This window comes from Nasonia vitripennis, chromosome 2 (assembly GCF_009193385.2).
Source record: "Nasonia vitripennis strain AsymCx chromosome 2, Nvit_psr_1.1, whole genome shotgun sequence".
Taxonomy (NCBI): domain Eukaryota; kingdom Metazoa; phylum Arthropoda; class Insecta; order Hymenoptera; family Pteromalidae; genus Nasonia; species Nasonia vitripennis.
In genome coordinates, this window is record NC_045758.1 from 25,716,747 (window position 1) to 25,739,253 (window position 22,507).

Below are 22,507 nucleotides of genomic sequence, written 5' to 3' on the forward strand. Positions count from 1 at the left end.
CAGCAGTCCATCAGCCTGGAATTTAAACACGTATACATATAGTCAGCGGCGGCGGCGGCGGCGAGTTGTATAGAGACGAAAATTGTTACGAGTTCGACTGCTGCTGCTGCTGAGCGGCGGAGAGTAGTCTGGTTTTGCCCTCGTGATGTTCTTTCTTTTTTTTTACACACAGCGCGCGCTGCGGACGAGTATATAGTCGAGAAAGAGAATCGCGAGAGAGTCTCGCGGAGAGCTGAGTAGCCGATGTTCTCCTTTTTTCAGGAGGAGCATCTCTCTGGGGAGTAGCGTGCGAATAAATTTATCGACGATGGAATGCCGCTCGCGAATCCTTACATATACTATTCTCCGAGTAATTGTGCTTTCTGCTTATACGTCGATGTTTATTGTTGCGTTTGTAGGTGAGCCGTCGTCGTCGTCGTCGTCGAGGTATTAAATCTTAAAGCCGATGGAATCTAGGAAATAATAACTCAGGAGTGATATGAAACTGCTTCCGTCCGGCGTAAATTTCCTACTGATTATGTAAACACGTGTACGATCCAGATGCATGTATAAATAAAGCGCGTGTGTACTCCACTTGGAATACAATTTAATACAGCGCAACTTTAAATTAATGCGAGCGTAAAAAGATTCACGGGTCTGGTGGCCATAAACACGTGCATGAGAAAATAGAAACCTATACAAACGCCGTTCTTGTGTATCGCATACATGGATACACGTAAATATGTATTGGGATATCTTCGCTGCTCTGTGTATAATACGCGAGTTTCGCGGGAAAACGAGTGTTTTATGAGTCACAAAAATGAGCGTATACGATATTATATCTTTATAAAATTAAAGCGCCATTATGACCGTGTCAGATTTAACGATGAGAACCGAAACGCTTTCAGCTCTAAAGTCGAACGCGTAATGGTTTATGTCAAGCATCTTCTATTCTGCCGCGTGATAAAATAAACGAAAGATGTATAATTATGTGTGGGCTTTTTTAAAAGACTCGAAAAGTGAAGTGTCGGAGAAAAAGCCTAAAAAAATACATCCTCCAAAATAACCGTCGCCGAGTCAATATTGTAAGACCAGTAATATTGACCTGTGCTCTCTACGAGTAAAAATGACAAACAAATCTCTGTAGCGCACGAAAGATATTGAAGATTCATAACGCGCGCGGCATTCAAAAAACCAAACCGAGCGTAATAATGCGTTATTGGAATTCCTCGAAAAAAGAAGAGTAGTATAGTCCCCTCATTAGAATAATATAAGAAGACGACGTCCTTCTAATAAACGAAACGTTTCAATATCGAGCAATCGCATCCATCGAAGAGGACGAAAAAAATGATATCTCAGCAAAATCAGTCCTCTAAAGCGCGTCAACTTTCAATAAAATATTGTCCCCTCGAAAACTATAACGGTATATCTGGACCACCCAAAGTAAAAGGTATTTCCTGATCTTCCCAGACGGCATATAGAGGCACCTCACACTGACGAGTATAATACACCACCTCTCGCAACAGCGACAAAAGAGAGCAAGTGGGAGAGAGAGAGAGAGAATCCGAAGCTCCTCGAGGCGGTGGCGGTGTTGTATGTGTATATAGGTATACAATACAGCCTGCGCTCATGGAGCTAAAACGCGCGCGCGCGCGCGCGCAATCGGAAAAAGGAAAACCCGTTCTCCCACTGAATCGCGTTCCTTTAATGTTGCCTACTACTACTATGACTAAGACTACGACTACGACTACTACTACTACTGTACGGCTTGAAACACGCGCATTCCACGCCGCGAGCGTCGCTTCGGTCGTGCCTCCAGAAAGGGGTCCCCTGCGCACGACTCGCACCGCGTGTCTATGTATATGCGGACGCATATATACGTGTGTGTGTGTGTGTGTGTGTGTGTAGGTCTTTCTCGACGGTGCATGGTAGCGCAGGTAGGTTTATATACGGGCTCGCACGCGCAGGTTCATCGTGTGCGTGTGAGAATATACGCACGCGCGAGAGTCGAAAGTTCCGAGAGCACCTGTCAGAGGAGCCGAGTAGCGTGAGTAAGCCCCTGCGTGTGAGAGAGAGAGAGAGAGAGAGACCGCGCCGAAAGCCAGGTCTCGAAGGGGCCCACTTGTTACATGCCTGTGAGTGTGTGTGCGTGGATATATGGGCATCGAGCATGCCTCTCGGCGGAGTGGGGAGCAAGGTGAATCGTTATCCGATGGTATTCGAACGCCGTAATTGGAATTTTTATAATTATTTATACACGACCGTTACAATAGGTTTTGGATGAAAACGAAATCGAGGTGTACATAATCGTCGAATCGGGGCAAGGATGTGCCTTTTAAATCCCATTGAAAAGCACACCACCCATCGACCTACAGAGCAGACTATTTACACTCGGCAAACAAGGTCTTGCGACCTCGCAGAATGTTTTTTCATATACACGCACGTGTAACCTCTCGCCCACTTGGTCCCGTGTATTATACCTATACACACACACACACACACACTCGTCCCTCTCGTCCTGCAGTCCGCCGAAGAGAGAGGGAATGAATGAGCGCTCATCCTCGCACACATACAGCCATTACGAGAGAACGATCAGCCACACACATCAGGTATAGTAGATATCCAAAGAAAATAATAGAAAGACGGAAACGCGCCCGCACAGGAGAAAGAGAGAAGGAAGGAAGTCGCCGACTCCGTGTAACGTTCCTCAGCTGTATTATATTATAGCGAGGGGCGCGAGAGACACACAACGGTCTGCATATCAATCGGCCTCTGCACACACCTGTGAACGCGCTGTTGTATCGAGAATCTCCGCGATATCGCTCCCAATATAATAAACAGCATACGCCGCAGACTTTCCCCCATCCGCATTCACGCGAGATATTTCGTATACACGCAGGTCTATACCTGCGCCGCGCTGCACTAGAAATTTTTCAACATGGCAGCGCGGTGCATACCAGCGCGCGCTCGCGCAATGCTCGCGATTTCCTCCGGCTGAATTACTCACATACACACACAGGCACATTCACACGTATACACTCTCTCTCTCTCTCTCTAGCTGCGTCTAGCTATCGATGCCGATGCTCTTACTCACCGAGCGTTATGGCCGTTGTTGCGGTAGTGGCTGCTGCGGCGCTGGTGCTTGGCCAGCTAGACGTCGGGCCCATTTTGCCCTCCGCTGTCACACACACACACACACGCACAGGCGCACACAAACACGTATAATCGATGTACCCTCGCGCACTGCTTTTTCGCGCTGCCGATCCTGGACCACACTGGTATGTACTTATACACCGGACTGTTCGAGCGAGGACTAACCGATCGTACGTAAGTACGTAGGTACAACACCTGATGCGCTGCTGCGATCTTCACTGATGGAATTCCACGCACACGAGAGCACGACGCCGTATACGCGTGTGAGTAATTACGGACGATCCAAACGAAACTCTGATGCTGAATTTTCGGTTAGGAAACGTAAAAAGCGTCGCCGTCGTCGAGAAGCCTGCTGCTGCTGTTGTTCGTTCGCCACGGCGCGCGCGCAGTACGCAACATAACTGGACACCGGTTGGTAGGGGAACTGAACCGCGGAGAACAGAGGAGAGCGCGAGCCTCTCTCGTGAAGTATAGAGCGCGAGAGCTGTACCGTCGGCCCCTACTGTAAGAGTATACAGCGGCGCAGCACAGGTAAGGTGTACAAGAGACTGTATGGGTTCTCGCTGCCGAGGAAGAGAGAGAGAGAGAGAGAGAGAGAGAGAGAGAGAGAAAGAAAGCCAAGGTGGGTGAGAGACAGGCGTGTAGGTGCTATGGAGTTTCTCTTGGCTGTGCTCCGCTATAATACTGCTGCAGGAAATCGAAGCCTTGTACCGGCGGCTGGTTAGCGCGATGCGCTCGAGAGGTTTTTCGGGGATTTAGCGCCGAAAGAGCGAAGATTACTTCTATGGGTACTTCTATGGGTTGCCGTGTACGCGTACATCGTATTTTATTAACGGCGTGACTAATTGCATTTACACACGAAATCTTTCAAAGTCCGCGCTCGGACTGTAAATAGGACTATGCGGGTTACTCGAAAAAAAAATAATAATAATAATACGCGCAATTATAGCAGAAGAATTAATACCGGTTGCAATCGTATGTATACTTTTATCGCATCCATTTCTTCGAAATTGCAAGTGAGAATTGCCGTAATTATAATACACGATTTCAGCTCGTCTATAATTGCACACACACGCGTCATTGGAAAAGCTCGTTTTTTTACGGCATACAAGATACAATAAGCGAAGCTATGCGCGCCGATGAAAAAAAAAAAAAAATACGAATGTCGCAATGAAAAATTTACGCCGTCCGGTTTACGATGAGAAAAATCTTCGGACATTGATTTTTGTCATTGATTATACTGTGGCGATTTTTCCTTGAACTTTCTCGACGACTCGGAAAAAAGGCGAGCGTCGTATACTATAACGTTGTACACGCCAAGCTTGGAATAATAAAAACAGTGCAAATAAAGTTTTATTGATTCGAGAAAAGCCGTAAACTCTGCGAATCTATGCGTTTAGAAAGTATGCATACCCGCGCGCACGAATATACGAATGCTACAATTTAACAAGATTATATCGGCTCTCGCATAAATCTCGGTTGTTATTTGAAACTTGCCGATCTTCTTATAACGATCGAAAAAACGCGTTATCGCGATCCGGATGAATTTAAATTTTCCTCCTCCTCTCTGTGTCCATACTGTCAATAAGCGCACTTTTCGTCCGCATCAATTGCACGCACGAGTCTCCGTACATATTATCCAGCGCATATATAATGCACTCGTGTTTACGCGGCGCACTCGATAGCGCGCGCGCGCGCGCGGAACAGCTGCGCGCTTAGCGATCTATGCATAAGATGAGCTTGGCTCCATTGTTTTTCGCATTTTTTACCCTTTTCTTTTTCGCTCGAGCGGAATTTTCCGCGGGGAGGGGGTATGAAGCTGCAGCAGGTGCAAGCGAGAGAGATTTTTGAAAAATATTGCATAATGAGCGCATGTGCAGCATACGTGTATTTTCCGCGAGCGCTCAGCCAAACAAGTCGCGCGCGCGACAACAGCTTCGACCTTATCCGACCGCTTTTTAATTCGAAGCATTGTTGCTTCGATGATGAGAATAACAGAGGGTGCGGAGCGTTTATATGCGCTGCGGAGGTTTCTGTTATTGGAATAACGAGATGGTATAGGATATTTGTTTGTATTTTTGCTCGTCGTATATAATTCCGACTCTTGTTTATAATCAAGTGGTCGCTTCGCGATCGGCAGAGTATAATTGCGTTGACCGAGAAAGGATATAATGTTTATGATTTCTATTCTGGGCTGCGCTTGTTGACTAAGAAAAGTTGGTGCACGATCGAGCGAAATCGGTATTGAGATCGTTTTTAGATAAACACAAACGCTGCGATATATATATTGCAATCTCTACATCGAATTTTTAGCGCGTTGGCTACTAATTCTATAGCATTCGTTTGGAAATTTCTCTTATACGTTGAATATTTGTAGTTCCAGCACCGAAATTGATTGATTAACTGCACGAAACGAAAGACAGAGCTGACTGTCTCTTTCCATACAAAATAATTTGCGTAGCAGGTACACTTGAGTAATTAATTCTTTCCGAGAGCATCTTCACGACTCGTCAATCATCGATAAATGCGTATGCGACTTTAAGAAGGTTATAGGTTTTTTGTCGACACTTTTTACGAACCTTCGGGTCGCAGAGTTCGACGCTTTGTCATTGCGCGCGGCTTTTTTTTTCGTCGGACACAATATCCGAATATGCTGACTGTATGAAAAATGAGCTGATAATTGTCTAAATTAAGTTTGATTACGGTTTAGATGGGTTTTTCTTACGGCCAAACCTGCTCGATCACTTGAGCGACACTCGATAATGTGAACAAAAAGTTTGAAGGACAGTTCAAAAACAGTTGAAATTTATTAGTCGAACGTAACGATCACACGGCGTTTCATCTCGTGGAATGTACTTTGGTTTTCGAACAAATTATAATTCACCGCAAATTATCCTCATTTAAAAGAATTGAGAAGAAGAAGATTTCGCCGTAGTTTACGTTTTTTATAATATCTTGTATGCAGAATGAACGAAGAAAAGAGATTCAATGCTAGAAGCAAGCAAATGTGACAATCAAGTCGCAGGAGAATTCATCCTCAACAAAGTGTGCGAGGCATCATATAGATCGGTCAATCGAAGATGATGGAATAATTGGACGACATTTACGGACAGATATAGGCACATAGCTGATGTGCCGGTGACGATCCAATAGCTTCTCGGAATAACGTAAATAAACTTTGAAGAATGTGAAAAATGTAGTTTCGCACTCCATTACTCGCTATTTTCTATAGAATTACGATGGCAATTACTCGCTGAGTCATGATTTAGTCAGTCCGTAATGAAAGTACAAACAGGTCGGAAACCTGATATCTCGCATATATTTTTGTATTTTACACTCATATTTGAATCACATCCTTTTAATTATACACACCATGTCGGATGATACTTTTTGCTCATTTTCTCAAAGACAATGATGTGCGGTTGGAGAAATAATGAAATAAACATGCAGCGGCGCCATATAATGTCGCACCTACGCACAAGTGAAATTCATTCGAATAAAACAAAGCTAGGTACATCGAACGTTACAACAACAACAACATTGAAGCGCCAGCGTAATAGTAGGAAAATGCAATACGGTGTCATCAGCGAATGTAATGAAGAAAGAAACGAAACGTCCGTTGACTCTGAAGGAAATGAGAATAAAAATAACGATTCCGCTCTAAGGATATACCTATACGAGCCAATTGCGGCACTGACAGCGGATTTACATAACAAAAGCCACTCACCGCTGACATAAACCGCCTACGCTCACGCACGACATGCGAATGAGAGCCGACGCAAAAGATAATGCACAGCTCTATAGGATGGCAGACCGAGAAAACGCGAAAACGGACGATATCATTAAGGTTAAATCGCGCGCTGTATCCTCCAATGCGCGCGCGGCTTTAGTGCACCACAACGCCATCTCGCAATGTTCCAGGGAATCGCTTGGATCGGTACAACTGCATAACTACATCGGTACAAGAAGAGAAACGATGGGTATATCTCTGTACTATCGACTGTCTAAATTCCAGTCAAGTTACAATCTATAACTATATGGATGAGCGTGTATTCAAATATTTAAAAAACAGAGTCTACAGAAAAATGCGATTGAAATAAGATTAGATTTTTATTAGAAAATATGCGATAATTTTTTAATCGTTATTACACATTAAATCCTATCGACCAAACAATCCACCGAGAGGATTTTTTCTTGAATTAAGCAAGCCTGGCAATTTCGTGGGAATCGTCGGCGAGTTCGGGTTCATTTTATCGCCCAATGGATTCGTTATTATCTGCGGTATGGCCGACTTTCCGTTTTGCTGGTTCCCCGCAAGCGGATTAGGAATTATTTCGGTGGGAATCGGAGACTTGCCGTTCTGCAGGTTTGCCAGTGGATTGGGAATGATTTGAGGCGAAATGGGAAGTTTGGATAGATCTGGCTTGGCGATGGTGTCGACGTTCACGAAATCGGCGACCGAGCCAACTTTTGCAAGTTGCGGCACTTGCGAAATGGACGAGAAGGTCTTCTGAATGGTTTTCAGAGGATCCTTGAGGTCTACCATGAACAGGCTGCAGGCCGTCGACTTGTACCTTTCGGCGATTCCGGTCCACAGTCCCATTTCGCAGAATCTATATTTTTCGTGGAAATTCATCATCGTTAGATGTAATTCGATGTGTAATATACAAACGAGTGAAAGATATTCACGAACCTGAAATTTTTGGAGATTTGAGGCTTGGACGTGATACTGAGGAAGCTGTTGTCTTCGTCTCCCGAAAACGACGGCACTGGCAATAACGAAGATTTCTGATCGTCAGATTTCTGCTTGACCATCACATTTCCGCTCCTAGCGAAATCGGCTATAAGACCGGTGAAAGCTTCCTTGACTTGCTCGTCTTCTTCGTCGAAATTCGCCTTCTGCTCCATCGGTTGGCCAAGAATGCTGTTGGCTTCGAATACGTACCCCAAATCGTCGCCGTGACTGGTTTTACCTGGTGAGAATAAATCGTTTAAAGCACTCGCTCATCACTATACATTAAAAAAAAAAAAAAAAAAAACTTATGTTTACCATTTTCAGCAGAGTTGCCAACGAGAGGCAAGCCTCCGAGAAAATCTTTGCCAAAGCCGTGCTTGCTCTGGTGATCGAAGCTGTAGAGGAAGGCTTTGGTCTTTTTCGACCAGTTCTTCACCGTCAGGAAGGCCGGAACGTTAAAAATGGCATCGTTCAAAACCTCGGTGACCTTGGCTATGCTGTCGATTTTCTTTCCATTGCCATTACCACCGCCGCCGAACGGCAACGTCAAGTATTTGCCGAAAGCTTCGGGCACGAACTGTTGGGTTATATTACCGATCGCCGGCACGATCTTCTGCAAGTTCGGTATGAGATTCTTCGCGAGGAAATCGGGGAATGCGGTTAACGTCTCTGTTATGGTGTTTTTGTAAGGTCCGTAAACCGATCCACCGGTTTCGTCCTTGACCACGCCGGTAAGCAGCGGTATCTCGGGAAGATCGTCCAGATTCAGAGAGTCCTCCGGTTCGTCGGTTACGAAATTCGGCAAGGATCTATGGAAATTACAAATCGTCACGCGAGCCTCTCTCTCTCTCTCTCTCTCTCTCTCTCTCTCTCTCTCTCTCTCTCTCTATTTTTGAACAAAAAAATAAGAGTTGCGTAAATTTTATGCATCACGAAATACCTCTGATCGTTTTTGCCTTCGACGACGGGCCCAGGATTTAATAGAGTGGTTAGATCGGTAATAAAGTTTTTCGCTTGCTTCGCGAGACTTTCGTGCTTGGTATCCTGTTCTACGAGTTTCGCCGCCGGCAGCTGACGGAGACAGCGAACCATCTGCACAGTGTCGTTTGTCGGACAATTGTTGTCCGTTGCCATGGCGACGGTCGAGTTCTTCGGCTCCTTGTCCACGGCGAATCGAGAGAGGACAGAGCCGGACATGGCAACGATTCCGCTGAAGTACTCTGTGATCGAGATAATGTAATGATATTGTAATTCGATGATGCATTTTATGCACAACTGTCGTTCGACTCACTTTGTCCGAATTTGGACAGACCCAGCAGGAATGCGGAGCTCGCGCCGGTACCCTGTCCGAAAGCCACGATCTTGTTCGGATTGCCGCCGAAGAATTCGATGTAGTCGCGGACCCACTCGGTTGCCAGAATCATATCGAAGAGTCCGTTGTTGCCGGACAGATCCTTCGTGCCGCTGCTCAGGAATCCTATTGCGCATGAAAATTAATTAGTCTCGATCGCGGAGAATATTAATCGACTACTATAAGCCATAGAAAGTTACCCAGCGATCCCAATCTGTACTGGATGGACACGACGATCGTGTTCTTGTCGACGAGATTGCGCATCTCGTATTGGGTGGCTGCTCCTCTGCGAAAGCCGCCGCCGTGGATCCAGATGAGCACGGGATGACCATCCGTGGCGTCTGGCAGAGCAGGCGTGAATACGTTGAGAAAGAGGCAGTCCTCGCTACCGATCATCGCTCCGTTTTCACCCGGTTGCGGACACGGAGCCGCCCATTGCGTCGCGTTTATGTCTCCCTCGAGGTACAGTGGCACCGATCGCTGAAAAATTACAATTTATTTTGAAATTTTTCAAAAATATACGAGGAAAATTATAATGCAGCGGCTGGAAGCGCCAACAGATATTCTCACTAATTGGCTATTTGTGAGGACGAATCCAGGAAGTTGGTCGGAGATAAAAGTGCTCGTATCAGACTAGACTAACGGAGATAAAAGTGCTCGTATCAGACTAGACTAGCGGAGATAAAAGTGCTCGTATCAGACTAGACTAGCGAGTGTCATTCGTTTATCGTTATTTCGAATATTATTTATGCAGCGAGACAAAAATTTATGAAAAATCGTCCAATTAATGCTAGTCTTACTTGAAACCGTCGGTTTCCAACTGGCGGCTCAGCGTATCTGATGCCTCTGAACAGGTAGTAGCCGATCTTGGGGTCTCTCGTTCCGTAAACTCGGGCCTCGCGATCCTCCTTCCTCACGAAGACGATCGGGTCGTCTACTGGCGGCGCCGGCGCCGCGGCACCACCTACTATACGCTTAACTCTGCGATTGCACTCGCCGCCCTGGAAGCCGACCAGAGCCGCCGCTAATAACGCGAAAATCAGACGACCGTCCATGGCGAAGCTCTTCGGCAGACTGAGCGCGTTTAGATCGTGCGGCGGTTCTCGCGGGCGAGGATGCGGCAGATAAAAAAAACAAATTTAGGAGGAAAAAACCCAGAGGAGGAGAGAACGAGATAAGACATCGACGGGAAATGGGATTTCGTGTGTTACGTAGATGCGAAAAAAAGAAATAAATAAAACAAGAATCGCCTCGGCCGAGAGAAGTGTGCGCGCCTGGCTCGCTTTTTGACACTAATTTATGGGGACGGATTTTATTTGGCTTTCGTTACGCGTTTTCGAAAGATCATCACTGATGAGGATGGTTGGTGATTTTATCTGATTCTAAAATCGTTATACATGCCTTGACCTATGAATTTATATTATATTCGTAATCAATTCAAATGAGTCGTTTTAAAATCTGCATGTTTTAAAAAATATCAATGCGAGAAATCGGTTGTTTATTAATAACAAAACTATATCGAATGCAAAGTATTTAGTAATTAGATGTACAGACAAACATTCGAGCTCTTTGGTAAAGCTGTTGTACAAACCGTCTAGTAGGTTCCGAAGGGTGCTGCTGGTGGAAAAGGCGCTTTTCTTCGGAGGGTCCGGTCGCCTAGAGGATTTCTGCCTGCATTCTGGTGCAGAGAATCGTTTGTCGGCACATCCCAATGTTCCTGGCGCTTCGTCAAATGGAGAGAAAAAATACTCGAAGGAGCTATTCAAGGGAAAAGGTTCCCGCAAGCAGTACATCGATCGCTAATACCTCGACGAGTTGGAAGCCAGAGCAACTTGTCCCTTTTGGATTTGCGAGCTCGTCGACAGAGCAGCCGCTGCGTTCAGTATATATAGGTAGCGCTCACGGTTTTGCCGGTCCGAGCCACCTGTTCTTCGAGAGAACTTTTTCTTACCGTCGCTATCGCGATGGGTCAGTGGAAGCCCCGACTAGTAGAAATGGAAAGTGTGATATGCAAGAGTGATGTACAGTTTGTGTATGGAGACGTGTGATTTTGTAATGATGAAAAAGTGAACGAGGACAGCACTGATGTCGCATTATTTCGTGTAACATTTATAGCATTTGTAAAGTGTATGAATATAAGGGTGACATTCCCGTTCTAAAAGTGCAATTAATGCATTTTAAAACTGTGTTTTAAATATCGCATGAAATCGTGATTTTCCGAAAAAAAGTTATAAAATGGTATGCAAACGTTACGAATTAGCGTAGCAATAGTATAAATACACTTATATTGTTTCTACTCTCTTTTGTCACATTTTTATCGCCTCACTATCTAGGATTAAAATTCACGAATACAATATGAAGTGTCACAGACGCACACGTCTGCAACGCGAGCAGCGAGACGAGTCAGCGATAAGAGTCGAGCAGCTGAGTCGCACTGCGATGCATGCGCTTCGGATAGTAGTGCTTAGATAATTAGGCTAGTTTTTTTTACTATATTTTTCTAGCGCATAAGCCCCAAGGATGTAAGCTCTATAGAAAGAGCAAAAAATTATACTATATTAACTATTATTTATTGATGTAAGCGCAGCGAGAGTCCCTAAGGGATCATTCTGTGTAAAAGAAAAGAAGAAGTGTAAATGTTTTTTTCTGTATTTATTCTTTATAAAAGCAAAAAAGCTCAGTGGTTAGAACACAGGCCTCTGGCTCTCGGGTCCGCGAGTTCGAGTCCCGTCGTCTACTTTCATCTCGCTTTCGACTCTGTCTCCTCTCCGTTTTTAACGGAAGCAATCCATGCGTCGAATCCGTCATTGTACGAAGACTCGCCAAGATTACCGTAGAGTTCAGCAGTTTTAAAGAATCAGTTCGCTCGTTTTTGCTGGTGTCAATTTTACGAGTCGCGACTCGCCTAAACTACCAGTGGCACACCGTTATTCTTACTGAACAATCGTTACACGGTGGCAGAACGGTCAAAACTACTGGACTTTATATTGACTTTCAACTCTAGGTTCACCCCATTTTTTGCCCATGGAATTTATTAAAATTTCAAATTTTCGAAAAACTCGCGCGCCACGCCGGCGCAACTGCAGATCGCATCGCAACGACTGCAATATCGCGCTGGCGTTGCGCACCCGCCCAAAGCTTACATATATATATATATATATATACATACATTGTATATTTTCATTCTGCTCGCGGTCCCCCACTCGTGACTCGGCGCGCAGTGTATACAACGGCTCTCTCGAGGATAAGCGCGAGCAAGAGAGCACCCCCCCTACCCCAGCCAACGAATTTTGGATATATATATAAATAAAAATACGTATAGATGTATTTTTAATAGCACTTCTCAAAAATACTAATTATATAAATAGCACCCCCGTAGTTTATAAATAAAAAATAGGTAAAGATCGCGCATCTTATAACCTCGATATCTCTTCAGATACCTACACTTCGTTACTTCTTATAGTCTAAAAAAACAGCACCATGCGTGAATCTAATCGCACCATAGCTAAAAATCCATAAAATGCAATATTAATTGCGAAAAGTTAATAAAACCCAATTTATATATCGCCGAACTGCACGGCGTCTTGGCGCATGCGCGGCGCAGATATTCTAGGGCAGTGTAGCCAAAAGGGACAGAATAGAAGGAGGGAAAAATAAAAATTTAAAATCGATGAAAAATAAATATCGCCGAAAAAATATTTAAAATATTGGATAATTACTTACGAGGGATTATAAGAAAATTTGCTGTAACAAAATAATTTTTTTGCATTAATTAGCATTGTTATAAATAATCAAAGTTTTACGTATAACAATGTTAATTAATGCAAAAAAATTATTTTGTTACAGCAAATTTTCTTATAATCCCTCGTAAGTAAATATCCAATAGCCATACAATACCTGAGGGAACAGGAAGCATATACTTGGAACTGTGTTCTGATCATTCCCTTATAGTTCTGCACTTTTGGAAACTGGACATGTATTATATGTATCATGAGACAACCACTGGTTAACAAGGAGGCGATTGCCAACGTGTGGCTGGGGCTTATCCTACCTAAGGATATTAGGAACAGTCTCAAGGATTGCTGAATCTTTCATTTGCTGAACATCAAGCTTAAACTCTGCTTTCAAAAGATATAAAGCATACAAAAAGTATGGCCCAAACTTGAAATAGTGGATTCAGAAAAGTGCTCCTGATGCAAAAAAGTAGCTAAAAACTGATGTTCTAGATGCTAGGATATTAGGAACAGTCTCAAGGATTCATTATACGTGGTGGGTAGTAAATTTTAACATAAATATCTCTTGTTTTAGAAATGCATATATCTCTTGTATTACAGTACGGTAAAGCTGCTGCTACCTGCTGCTACATCCACGTATCCTCAAATTCATAATCGACAGCATCAGTGTGGAGAGCATCGAGGAAAAACAGCTTAGCAGTGAGCTTAAGCTCCTCGTCAACAAGCTTATAAATGCTACTATAGTAGCTTATTTTAAAATTAATTTTAGGAGAATGTGTAGTGTCAATGTTTTGAGGGGAAGTGATTACAATGTCTTTAAAAGAGAAACCAATAGACTATGTATTATAATGAATTTAATTTGATGTTAAAATATTTATTAAAAGTTCGATCTTGTAGCCATGAAAAATAATGTATTTAGAATAAAAATTCATAAATAAATATTAAAAGCTCTTTGCAGTCGTCATTATTACATTTTTACTTATTTGTTATAATCTGGTATATATAAATATCTCCATTGTTCCTATGTAGCTCAATGATCTTTAACAGCTACGTAAATTATTGTAACCTCTATTATAGTCTTGTTTTTTGAAATTTCTTGCAGTGTCATATTTAAATCAAGATCATAGAACCTTTGGAGAAAATAATATCTTGTATGATAAGTTCCTTGATTCCAACAGTACTCTGACACTTTGAGCGTGTTATTAGTACCTGGATCTTTTTCATTTAGGCCTTATTCTACATAACAATTAATAACTTCACTAACTAATCTTGTGTTTATTGTTTCTCCATTTCTTTCTCTCTCGATCAGTTTCAAGATAGCATTGGTAACAATGCTTCCAAAATAAAAACCCTAGAATATATGCGCCGCGCATGCGCCAAGACGCCGTGCAGTTCGGCGATAGTTAAATTGGGTTTTATTAACTTTTTGCAATTAATATTGCATTTTATGGATTTTTAGCTATGGTGCAATTAGGTTCACGCATGGTGCAGTTTTTTAAGACTATAAGAAGTAACGAATTGTAGGTATCTGAAGAGATGTCGAGGTTATAAGATGCGCGATCTTTACCTATTTTTTATTTATAAACTACGGGGGAGCTATTTATATAATTAATATTTTTGAGAAGTGCTATTAAAAATACATCTATACGTATTTTTATTTATATATATATCCAAAATTCGTAGGCTGGGGTAGGGGGGGTCAAGAGAGCTAAGTGCAACACATCGTCGTGCAATATAGAGAGACACGTCGCCGCGGTGATTCACGTGCGGTGACATGAGAGCAGCAACATCTCCGCCGCGCAAGTATATAGCTCGTCGGCCGCGTGAAATGTGAAAGTCGCGACGAGTGAAAGGACCTCCTCTCCTATACACACTCTGCAGCTAGCACTTCGTACAAGTGCAATCTCTCTCTCTCTCTCTCTCTCTCTCTCTCTCTCTCTCTCTCTCTCTCTCTCTCTCTCTCTATCTAGGAAACAGTGTTCAAAGTTTCTATATAAGAATCTAGCCTACCTGGACTGATGCAGCGACGATCGCGATAAACGACGATGACAAGGAGATAAGAGTGATACAGACGCGTATATAACGACTATATACGTATACGTACCCGATAAAAATTTGCCTCTCGAGAGTGAAAAAGCAGCCGCTCTGCTCGCCCATGCAGCGTGACATTATAAACAATGTTCGTGAGGGATCCTTGCGGTATCGTCTGCATAATCGTGACCTACGTCGCGGTATTCTACGCCGATTATGTCGTCGTGCGGTGGATCATACTGCACACCATGCAGGATAGGTAATTCTGATATACTTACACCTACTCTCTCTCTCTCTCTCTCTCTCGCTTATCGTATATCACTTTTCTATATTCTTGTTCTCATTGCTCGGTGGCGTGAGATATATTTCGGCCCCTTGACAGCTCTCGGCTTCTGCTATATGCGCGTTCGATATATAGCAGAAGAGAATATTATGAGGAAGTTTTATACATCTTTTACGAATCGTTCGCGCACGTTGTGTTTTGCATTGTTGCATCGTGACGTCATATATGCGATCGCTCGCAAGTGCAGCTCTTTCAATATCGGATATTGTGCATTGTGATATATTTCCGGCCGTTTATTAATTTGATTTTGCTCTTTCCGGCAGGTGTTCGTCTGCTCGATTTTCAATTTTAAAACGCTGCGTTTCGCGTGATAGCAGTGCCTTTGTTCGTTCATTATGACGTGTTTTTATTCGCCTGTATACAACAGCCAAGTTGAGCGTATAGACCACAGCTAACTGTACATTCGAATAACTGTTTCCTCTTTTCTGCCTGTGCGCGTATGCCTAGACATATAGGTACAAGCTAGAATAAAGCCACAACTTTGTTTTGATTTCTAGCTTGTGGGGGCCATTCCATGTCATTACATTCAATACTGTTGTGCTGCTGCTGATGATGTCGCATCTGAAAGCAGTATGCAGCGATCCAGGGGTTGTGCCGTTGCCGCAATCAAGGATGGACTTTTCGGATATTCATACAGGAAGTTCTGGTGGAGATGATTGTGATGAGAGAGATGACTGGACTGTGTGCACTAGGTGTGAGACCTACAGACCACCTAGGGCACATCATTGTAGGATTTGTAAAAGGTGCATTAGGAGAATGGATCATCATTGTCCTTGGTACGATTGATTAATCATGCATATTTACTGTGGATGGATAGTATTGGAATACTTATCTCTTTATTCCTACTTTTCAGGATAAACAATTGTGTTGGTGAAAGAAATCAAAAATACTTCATACAATTTTTAGTGTATGTCGGTACTCTAGCTTTATACGCGATAGCCTTAGTAATCGTGTCTTGGGTATTTGATTGTCCACAGTGCAGCAATGATATTGCAATAAAACAGAGTCGCATGTAAGTACTGATTTTGAGAGTTGCTTAATTTCTAGTTAAAAATTATTTGCAAAGAATAATAGCTTTTCTATAAATAACTGTGACAAGAAACATGCATATTTTTAAATTACTAGTATTACAATGATTATTGATGATTGCTACAAAATTATATTGTTTTGTTTCAGTTTACACTGTGTGATACTAGTTCTAGAATCATCATTGTTTGGAATGTTTGTAATTGCTATTCTAATATATCAATTCCAAGCTATTCTTGATGATGAAACCGCTGTTGAACGTGTACAAGGAACTCACAATCATCATAAGAATACTCATGCTTTTACTCTACTAGCTCAAGTCTGTGGCAAGAGCCATCCTATATTCTGGCTGCTTCCTTGCCATAATCCTCCCCGTTATTCTTTCAGGCGAGATGATCATCTTATAGACCATCAAGTTTGATTAAATTATCTAATTTAAGTCAGCAAAAAGAAAGTCTTTTAAAAGGGAGTTGTCAGTCAAGTTGAAAGTTTTATATTTATTTATCTTATTTAGGTGGTTTTAGTTTTTATAACGATTGCTATTGGAATGAATTCGATTTAAACTAACAATATTGATGAAACGTAATAAAATCTTGTGCCACTATTTTTTTATATTCTTACCAAAGGCAGTATCAAGACATTAAGAATAAGAAAGCGTCATATAGACGAAAATATTTTTAAAACCATAGACAGGATGTATGGTAAACTATTATTAAAGTACGATTAAAATAATGTCACAATGTTTCAAAAGCTGTGTTATGTGTATCAATAGGAACTTCCATGATTAACAACATATTTTATATTATATCTTAGTCTTTGTAATGTGTTTTATATTTTAAATTATGTTTGGATTTGTTTGCAGTTTCTGTTTTATGCATGTGTATATACACTTACTTGTTTATGACAGATTGTAATGCAACAAGTTTATTCATGATTATATATATATATATATATATATATATATATATATATATATATATATATATATATATATATATATATATATATATATATATATTAATTTTCTTGAAATCTTAAATATACGTAAGTGGAATATGAAAACGCATTCTTTTAATGCAAATATTCTAATTTCTAAGATATTTCAACAAGTTAATAAAAGACTGTTGCTACATAACCAAGTACAAGTCTTGAGGTTTTTTGGGACATGGTGGAGTATGTTCAATTAAATAGCACATCACAAGGATACCCACAAGGAACAAAGAAAAAAAGTCTTGAGGTTTAATTAATGCATCTAAACAAATGAAAATTAAAAGTAAAAAATTAAAATTACAATACTGATAAACAAGCAATCATTTAGAAAATAATGATACAAAATCTAATAAAATGATAGGTGTTGAATTACTGAAAGAGAAATTCATATCTAAACATTTTTACATTCATTGAATAATCAATAAAAAGTAACATGGAATCATTGATTTGGTTTATTTAATTATTAAATTTCATTTATGAAAAGAGCATTCTAAATTTATTTATAAAAGTGTAAAGTATCATAGGCACTACTGTGCCATAAGAGAGCCCTATTTTAATTACAACAATTTAATGTAATTTTGGAATGAAGATGTATCGAAGAAAAATTATGTTCATGCAATTGCTCATAAAATATAATATTACTTTTCTAAATGAAAGTGTTATTTATAAATAATTTAAGAAATTGAGTCTCGAAAGAAATGTATTTTTCCATTTGTGAAATGGACCTTGATATAACGCAAATCTTGAAGTGTAACACCAAAAAATACCATAATAAAAATTAGCATTTTTCAAAGTATTATAAATTTATTAAATTACAGACATTGTGCCATCAATCCAGCAACATTTTCAAAATCAATCTTTTCAGTTATATTTTTCGTCTTTATATTTTCATCCTGGTTTGCAATGAAGATTATGTTATCGCTCTCTTCTTTCCATCCATACTTTTTAACCCATGATCTTAATACTTCTTCTGTAAAATATAATAATTATGATGGTTAATAAGATTTATTTCAAATTAAAATAGTGATAGAAAATAATAAACTATTTTACCATTCACTTGTGGCCTACCACCAAGCAATTCAACCAAAAGACTTTTATCAATGGTCTGGAATGTTATACCAACAACATGACAGACAAATTTCCTAATGGAATCATTAAATCCAACAATTCTACTGCAAAGATCATGCATATTTCTTATTTGTGTCCAAGCCATTTGGAATTGACATTCTTCCAACAAGTTGGCTAAATCTAATATGTTTTGTATATCTGGATCCTCCATCTGCAAAATGAAAGTAAAACTTTTTAGTTGCGAAAAGATTAGTAAAACGAGAAAAGAAAAAAAAGCATCTTTCAGAATTTCAGAAAATATTATCAAACACACTTACGATGCTTCCATTTAGAAGACACTTGCAAAGCACAAAATCTGTGTGTGGCAAGTTTGTTAGTGCTTTGAGAAGAATAAGACAAGTTACTTCTTGTTCATAATGGTATGGGTTCAACTGGTACAACTTTAAAACAGCCAGATTTGCATCGAGATCATAAGCATTTTCTGTTACTTGGATATCAACATATTTCTCCAAAGTTTTAAGATTGTCTGGATTGTACCTAAAAGAGGTATAGATTTTTGTTATCGCACGTATAATTACAAAAAGATGAACGATGTAAAACATTTAATTTGGAGCAATTTGACAAGCATGTGTTCCATCATTGTCAAATACGTTAAATATTTATTTGAAAAATTTGCTGCTTACCTTTCTATGCCTTTCAGCATGTCCACGAGTTTTTGTTTCATAGCTTCCGCCATAATTACTGTTTGGTTTTGAATAAACTTTTTTTCAAACTAAATTTGTTAAGCTATGATGAATACATAAACCGATTACAAAAAGAGGTTATGTTCGAAAGGAATCGTGACTCCGGCGCTTCGGTCTCTGATACACTGATATATCTAGAGGGTAAACTATTTGACATGTATACGCATATATCTACGTGTATGAGAGCATAGAGAGCATAAATGAAAATGATTTTACCTACCGAGTTAAAATACCGGGCGGATACGGAAGAATTAATAGGGAACGTGTCGACTTGCAAGAACTTCTATATCCTATATATATATATATATATATATATATATATATATATATATATATGTCGTCTACATTGCACATGTAGCACATTAAAAACCGCAGAATCTTAAAAGTTTTAGAAATTGCATCAGTCGTGGGCTGCTGATAAGGTACAATAGTTGTTTAATTTGTTGTCTATACGTGTAATAATAGGTATTCCTTCTGTACTGTTGAGTAGCTTTTTGTATATTGAATAATTACAGTTTGGTTTGCTATTCTTAATTGTTATTTAATGTACTTTTCTTCGATTTTTATTAAAAATTGTCTGCAATATGTTTTATAAATTTAAATATAGTACAATTTAGAAATTCCATATTGTTATAATAATTCATGTGATTGATGCTGATTCAGAGCATATAACCTTTGTGGAGTTTCTTATTTACTCTTTCCAGTTTTGCAATGAAATTGATTTATTCTAATTTTCTTTTTTTTTCATAACAGCCAATAAAAATCAGACATGCCAGAAGTTGAGTCAAAGGCAGCTATTGGTAAGTTTTATAAATATCTTCTAGTTTATCATTTCCAAATTGAACAATCTTTATCCAGAATAAATGATTACAGCTGCTATTTATACGTCGGAAAAGACTGGTAGTGATGAGAATGGAGATGGAACTGAATCAAAGCCTTTCAAATCTATTCTTCAAGCTATGCGACACGCAGGCAAGGAACCCTTTCCTGAAATTTACCAGGATTCAAAGGAAGAAGGAAAAAAGTATGAACTTGCTGCCAAATCGCAACTAAAGAAAATCCAAAAAATCTGGTTGAGGGAACAGTACAAGAGTGAAGGAAAGCAAAAGAAACTGCAAGAAGATGAGGAAAAGCGATCAAAGAATTTGGATGAAGCTAAAACTATTATTATTGAAGAGGACAAAAGTTTGCCTGAGGCTGTTCTTATTAAAATTAACTGTGCTAAAAACCACAAAGAACAAAGAGTACAGATATTTGGTTGGGTACATAGATTGAGGCGTCAAGGTACTTGTTTATTTACCTAGGATAATTAAAATATATTGGATGCAAGAAAATTTTTAAATACAATTGTTTTTCTGCAGGCAAAGCTATGATGTTTATAACTTTAAGAGATGGAACTGGATTCCTCCAATGTATATTGAATGATAAATTGTGTCAAACTTATGATGCCGTAGTGCTCAACACAGAAGCTTCTGTTCATATATTTGGAACACTAAAACCGGTTCCTGAAGGAAAAACTGTATGTTCATCTTAAAATATTTCAATGTATATACAATCACAAATCTATGATTCACCTATTATAACTTTAGGCTCCTGGTGGACTTGAATTACTCGTTGACTACTGGAAACTTATTGGAAACTCACCTCCTGGTGGAGCCGATGGAATTTTGAACGAAGAAGCTCATCCTGATGTTCAACTTGATAACAGACACATAATGATTCGTGGTGAAAATGTACGTATATACTTATTTAATGATTCATAAATTAAAAATCTGGTGCTAACCAATGTAATTTATTTGTAGACATCTAGAATCTTAATCATGAGGTCAGTATTGACTCAAGCATTCAGAGATCACTACAAAGATAGAGGATACTGTGAAGTGACTCCTCCAACTCTTGTACAAACTCAAGTAGAAGGAGGCTCAACTCTATTCAAACTAAATTACTTTGGGTAATATTACATCTATAAAATTCTACTATTCTTACAATTATGAATTTTATTGATTATTAAAATCTTTTTGCCTAGTGAGGAAGCATACCTTACACAGAGTTCTCAACTTTATCTTGAAACCTGTATTCCTGCCATGGGTGATGTTTATTGCATTGCTCAATCTTACAGAGCAGAGCAATCAAGAACTAGAAGACATCTTGCTGAGTAAGAAAAAGCAATCACGGGTTATTTAAACCATATTGGTGAAAAAATAAATAATATAAAATATTTGCAGATACACGCACATCGAGGCCGAGTGCCCGTTCATCACTTTTGATGACTTATTGGACAGGCTTGAAGATTTGATTTGTGATGTTGTTGATAGAGTTCTACAATCACCTATGGGTCCTCTTGTTAAAGAATTGAACCCTAATTTCCAAGTTCCTAAACGGCCATTTAGAAGAATGAACTATTCCGAAGCTATTGAATATTTGAAAGAAAACAATATCACTAAAGATGATGGAAGTTTCTACGAATTTGGAGAGGTGAAAATTAAATCCGATTATAGATATTTTCTTTGAGAATGAAAATTTTGTAATGCAAATTATTTTCAGGATATTCCCGAAATGCCAGAAAGAAAAATGACCGATAAAATTAACGAGCCTATTATGCTATGTCGGTTTCCGGCAGAGATAAAATCATTCTACATGCAACGATGTGAAGAAGACAATAGATTGACCGAATCTGTCGATGTATTGCTTCCGAATGTAGGAGAAATTGTAGGAGGATCAATGCGTATCTGGGATCATGACGCATTACTTGAGGGATATAAAAGTGTAGGAATCGACCCTGCACCTTACTATTGGTACACTGATCAGGTAATTCAATTAAGATTAACAAATTATAATCTTTAAAAACTAAAAATAAAAATAATAGCGAAAATAAATTTCTTTTTATCTTTCAGAGAAAGTACGGAACATGCCCACATGGAGGCTATGGTCTTGGTTTAGAAAGATTTATTTGCTGGCTCTTAAACAGATACCACATCAGAGAAGTCTGTCTTTATCCTCGTTTTTTGGAACGTTGTCGCCCATAAGTTTGATATTTTTGCAATAATAAAATTATGTATGCATCGATAATAATTTAAATATGTTTCTTAATACAACATTCTTATAATTGTATTAAATAAGATACAAATTGTATTCGTACAATGTGAATACAATCGTGTAATACCACACATGAAAAATTCACTTTGATATTCAATAAATTATTAAATTTTAATGCATACGTTTTTCATTTTTAATTAGTGCAGAATTTGTAAGCAATATAACGAAACAAACGGTACATGCTTGAAGCAATTCTTTCTCGCCATTTGAATTTTTATATATAAATTGATACAATACTTATATAGTTCCAATAAGTTA

The 22,507-nt window shown here is 39.7% G+C and overlaps 5 protein-coding genes across 7 annotated transcripts in view; 2 read left to right on the forward strand and 3 right to left on the reverse strand.

The window, feature by feature from the left end:
• Positions 1 to 4,284, reverse strand: part of LOC100122128 — a 57,222-nt gene extending 52,938 nt beyond the window's left edge. The window contains exon 1 of the mRNA XM_008219552.4: positions 3,074 to 4,284. The gene's annotated coding sequence lies outside the window, so the exon portion shown is untranslated. The remainder of the gene's footprint in view (positions 1 to 3,073) is intronic.
• Positions 4,285 to 7,218: 2,934 nt separating this feature from the next.
• LOC100122116 (carboxylesterase clade H, member 1) lies at positions 7,219 to 10,305 on the reverse strand. The gene is made up of 7 exons (XM_001605663.6): positions 10,019 to 10,305; positions 9,419 to 9,698; positions 9,159 to 9,344; positions 8,808 to 9,087; positions 8,183 to 8,676; positions 7,826 to 8,105; positions 7,219 to 7,745 (listed from the first exon to the last, which is right to left on the reverse strand). The coding sequence occupies exons 1-7, from the start codon at positions 10,271 to 10,273 to the stop codon at positions 7,292 to 7,294; spliced, it is 2,229 nt and encodes a 742-aa protein (XP_001605713.1). The 5' UTR covers positions 10,274 to 10,305; the 3' UTR covers positions 7,219 to 7,291.
• A 4,366-nt stretch (positions 10,306 to 14,671) lies between these two features.
• LOC116416358 (palmitoyltransferase ZDHHC3) lies at positions 14,672 to 17,235 on the forward strand. Its single transcript, XM_031924414.2, has 4 exons — positions 14,672 to 15,242; positions 15,824 to 16,102; positions 16,180 to 16,338; positions 16,503 to 17,235. Exons 1-4 carry the CDS (start codon positions 15,130 to 15,132, stop codon positions 16,771 to 16,773), a joined length of 822 nt encoding a protein of 273 aa, XP_031780274.1. The 5' UTR covers positions 14,672 to 15,129; the 3' UTR covers positions 16,774 to 17,235.
• An 885-nt stretch (positions 17,236 to 18,120) lies between these two features.
• Positions 18,121 to 19,440, reverse strand: LOC100117980 (eukaryotic translation initiation factor 3 subunit K). The gene is made up of 5 exons (XM_001606809.6): positions 19,374 to 19,440; positions 19,094 to 19,299; positions 18,728 to 18,947; positions 18,393 to 18,621; positions 18,121 to 18,312 (listed from the first exon to the last, which is right to left on the reverse strand). Exons 2-5 carry the CDS (start codon positions 19,144 to 19,146, stop codon positions 18,155 to 18,157), a joined length of 660 nt encoding a protein of 219 aa, XP_001606859.1. The 5' UTR covers positions 19,147 to 19,299; positions 19,374 to 19,440; the 3' UTR covers positions 18,121 to 18,154.
• Positions 19,441 to 19,468: 28 nt separating this feature from the next.
• Positions 19,469 to 22,368, forward strand: LOC100117945 (asparagine--tRNA ligase, cytoplasmic). Of its 3 annotated transcripts, none has more exons than XM_008219545.4 (10): positions 19,469 to 19,575; positions 19,907 to 19,953; positions 20,027 to 20,437; positions 20,515 to 20,672; positions 20,743 to 20,886; positions 20,956 to 21,104; positions 21,180 to 21,308; positions 21,379 to 21,628; positions 21,698 to 21,961; positions 22,048 to 22,368. In XM_008219545.4, exons 2-10 carry the CDS (start codon positions 19,923 to 19,925, stop codon positions 22,177 to 22,179), a joined length of 1,668 nt encoding a protein of 555 aa, XP_008217767.1. In that variant the 5' UTR covers positions 19,469 to 19,575; positions 19,907 to 19,922; the 3' UTR covers positions 22,180 to 22,368. The 3 variants fall into 3 exon arrangements, with proteins under 3 accessions (XP_008217767.1, XP_008217768.1, XP_031780122.1); XM_008219546.2 differs by having other exon boundaries at positions 19,571 to 19,634; XM_031924262.2 differs by having other exon boundaries at positions 19,572 to 19,618.
• Positions 22,369 to 22,507: the final 139 nt, after the last annotated feature.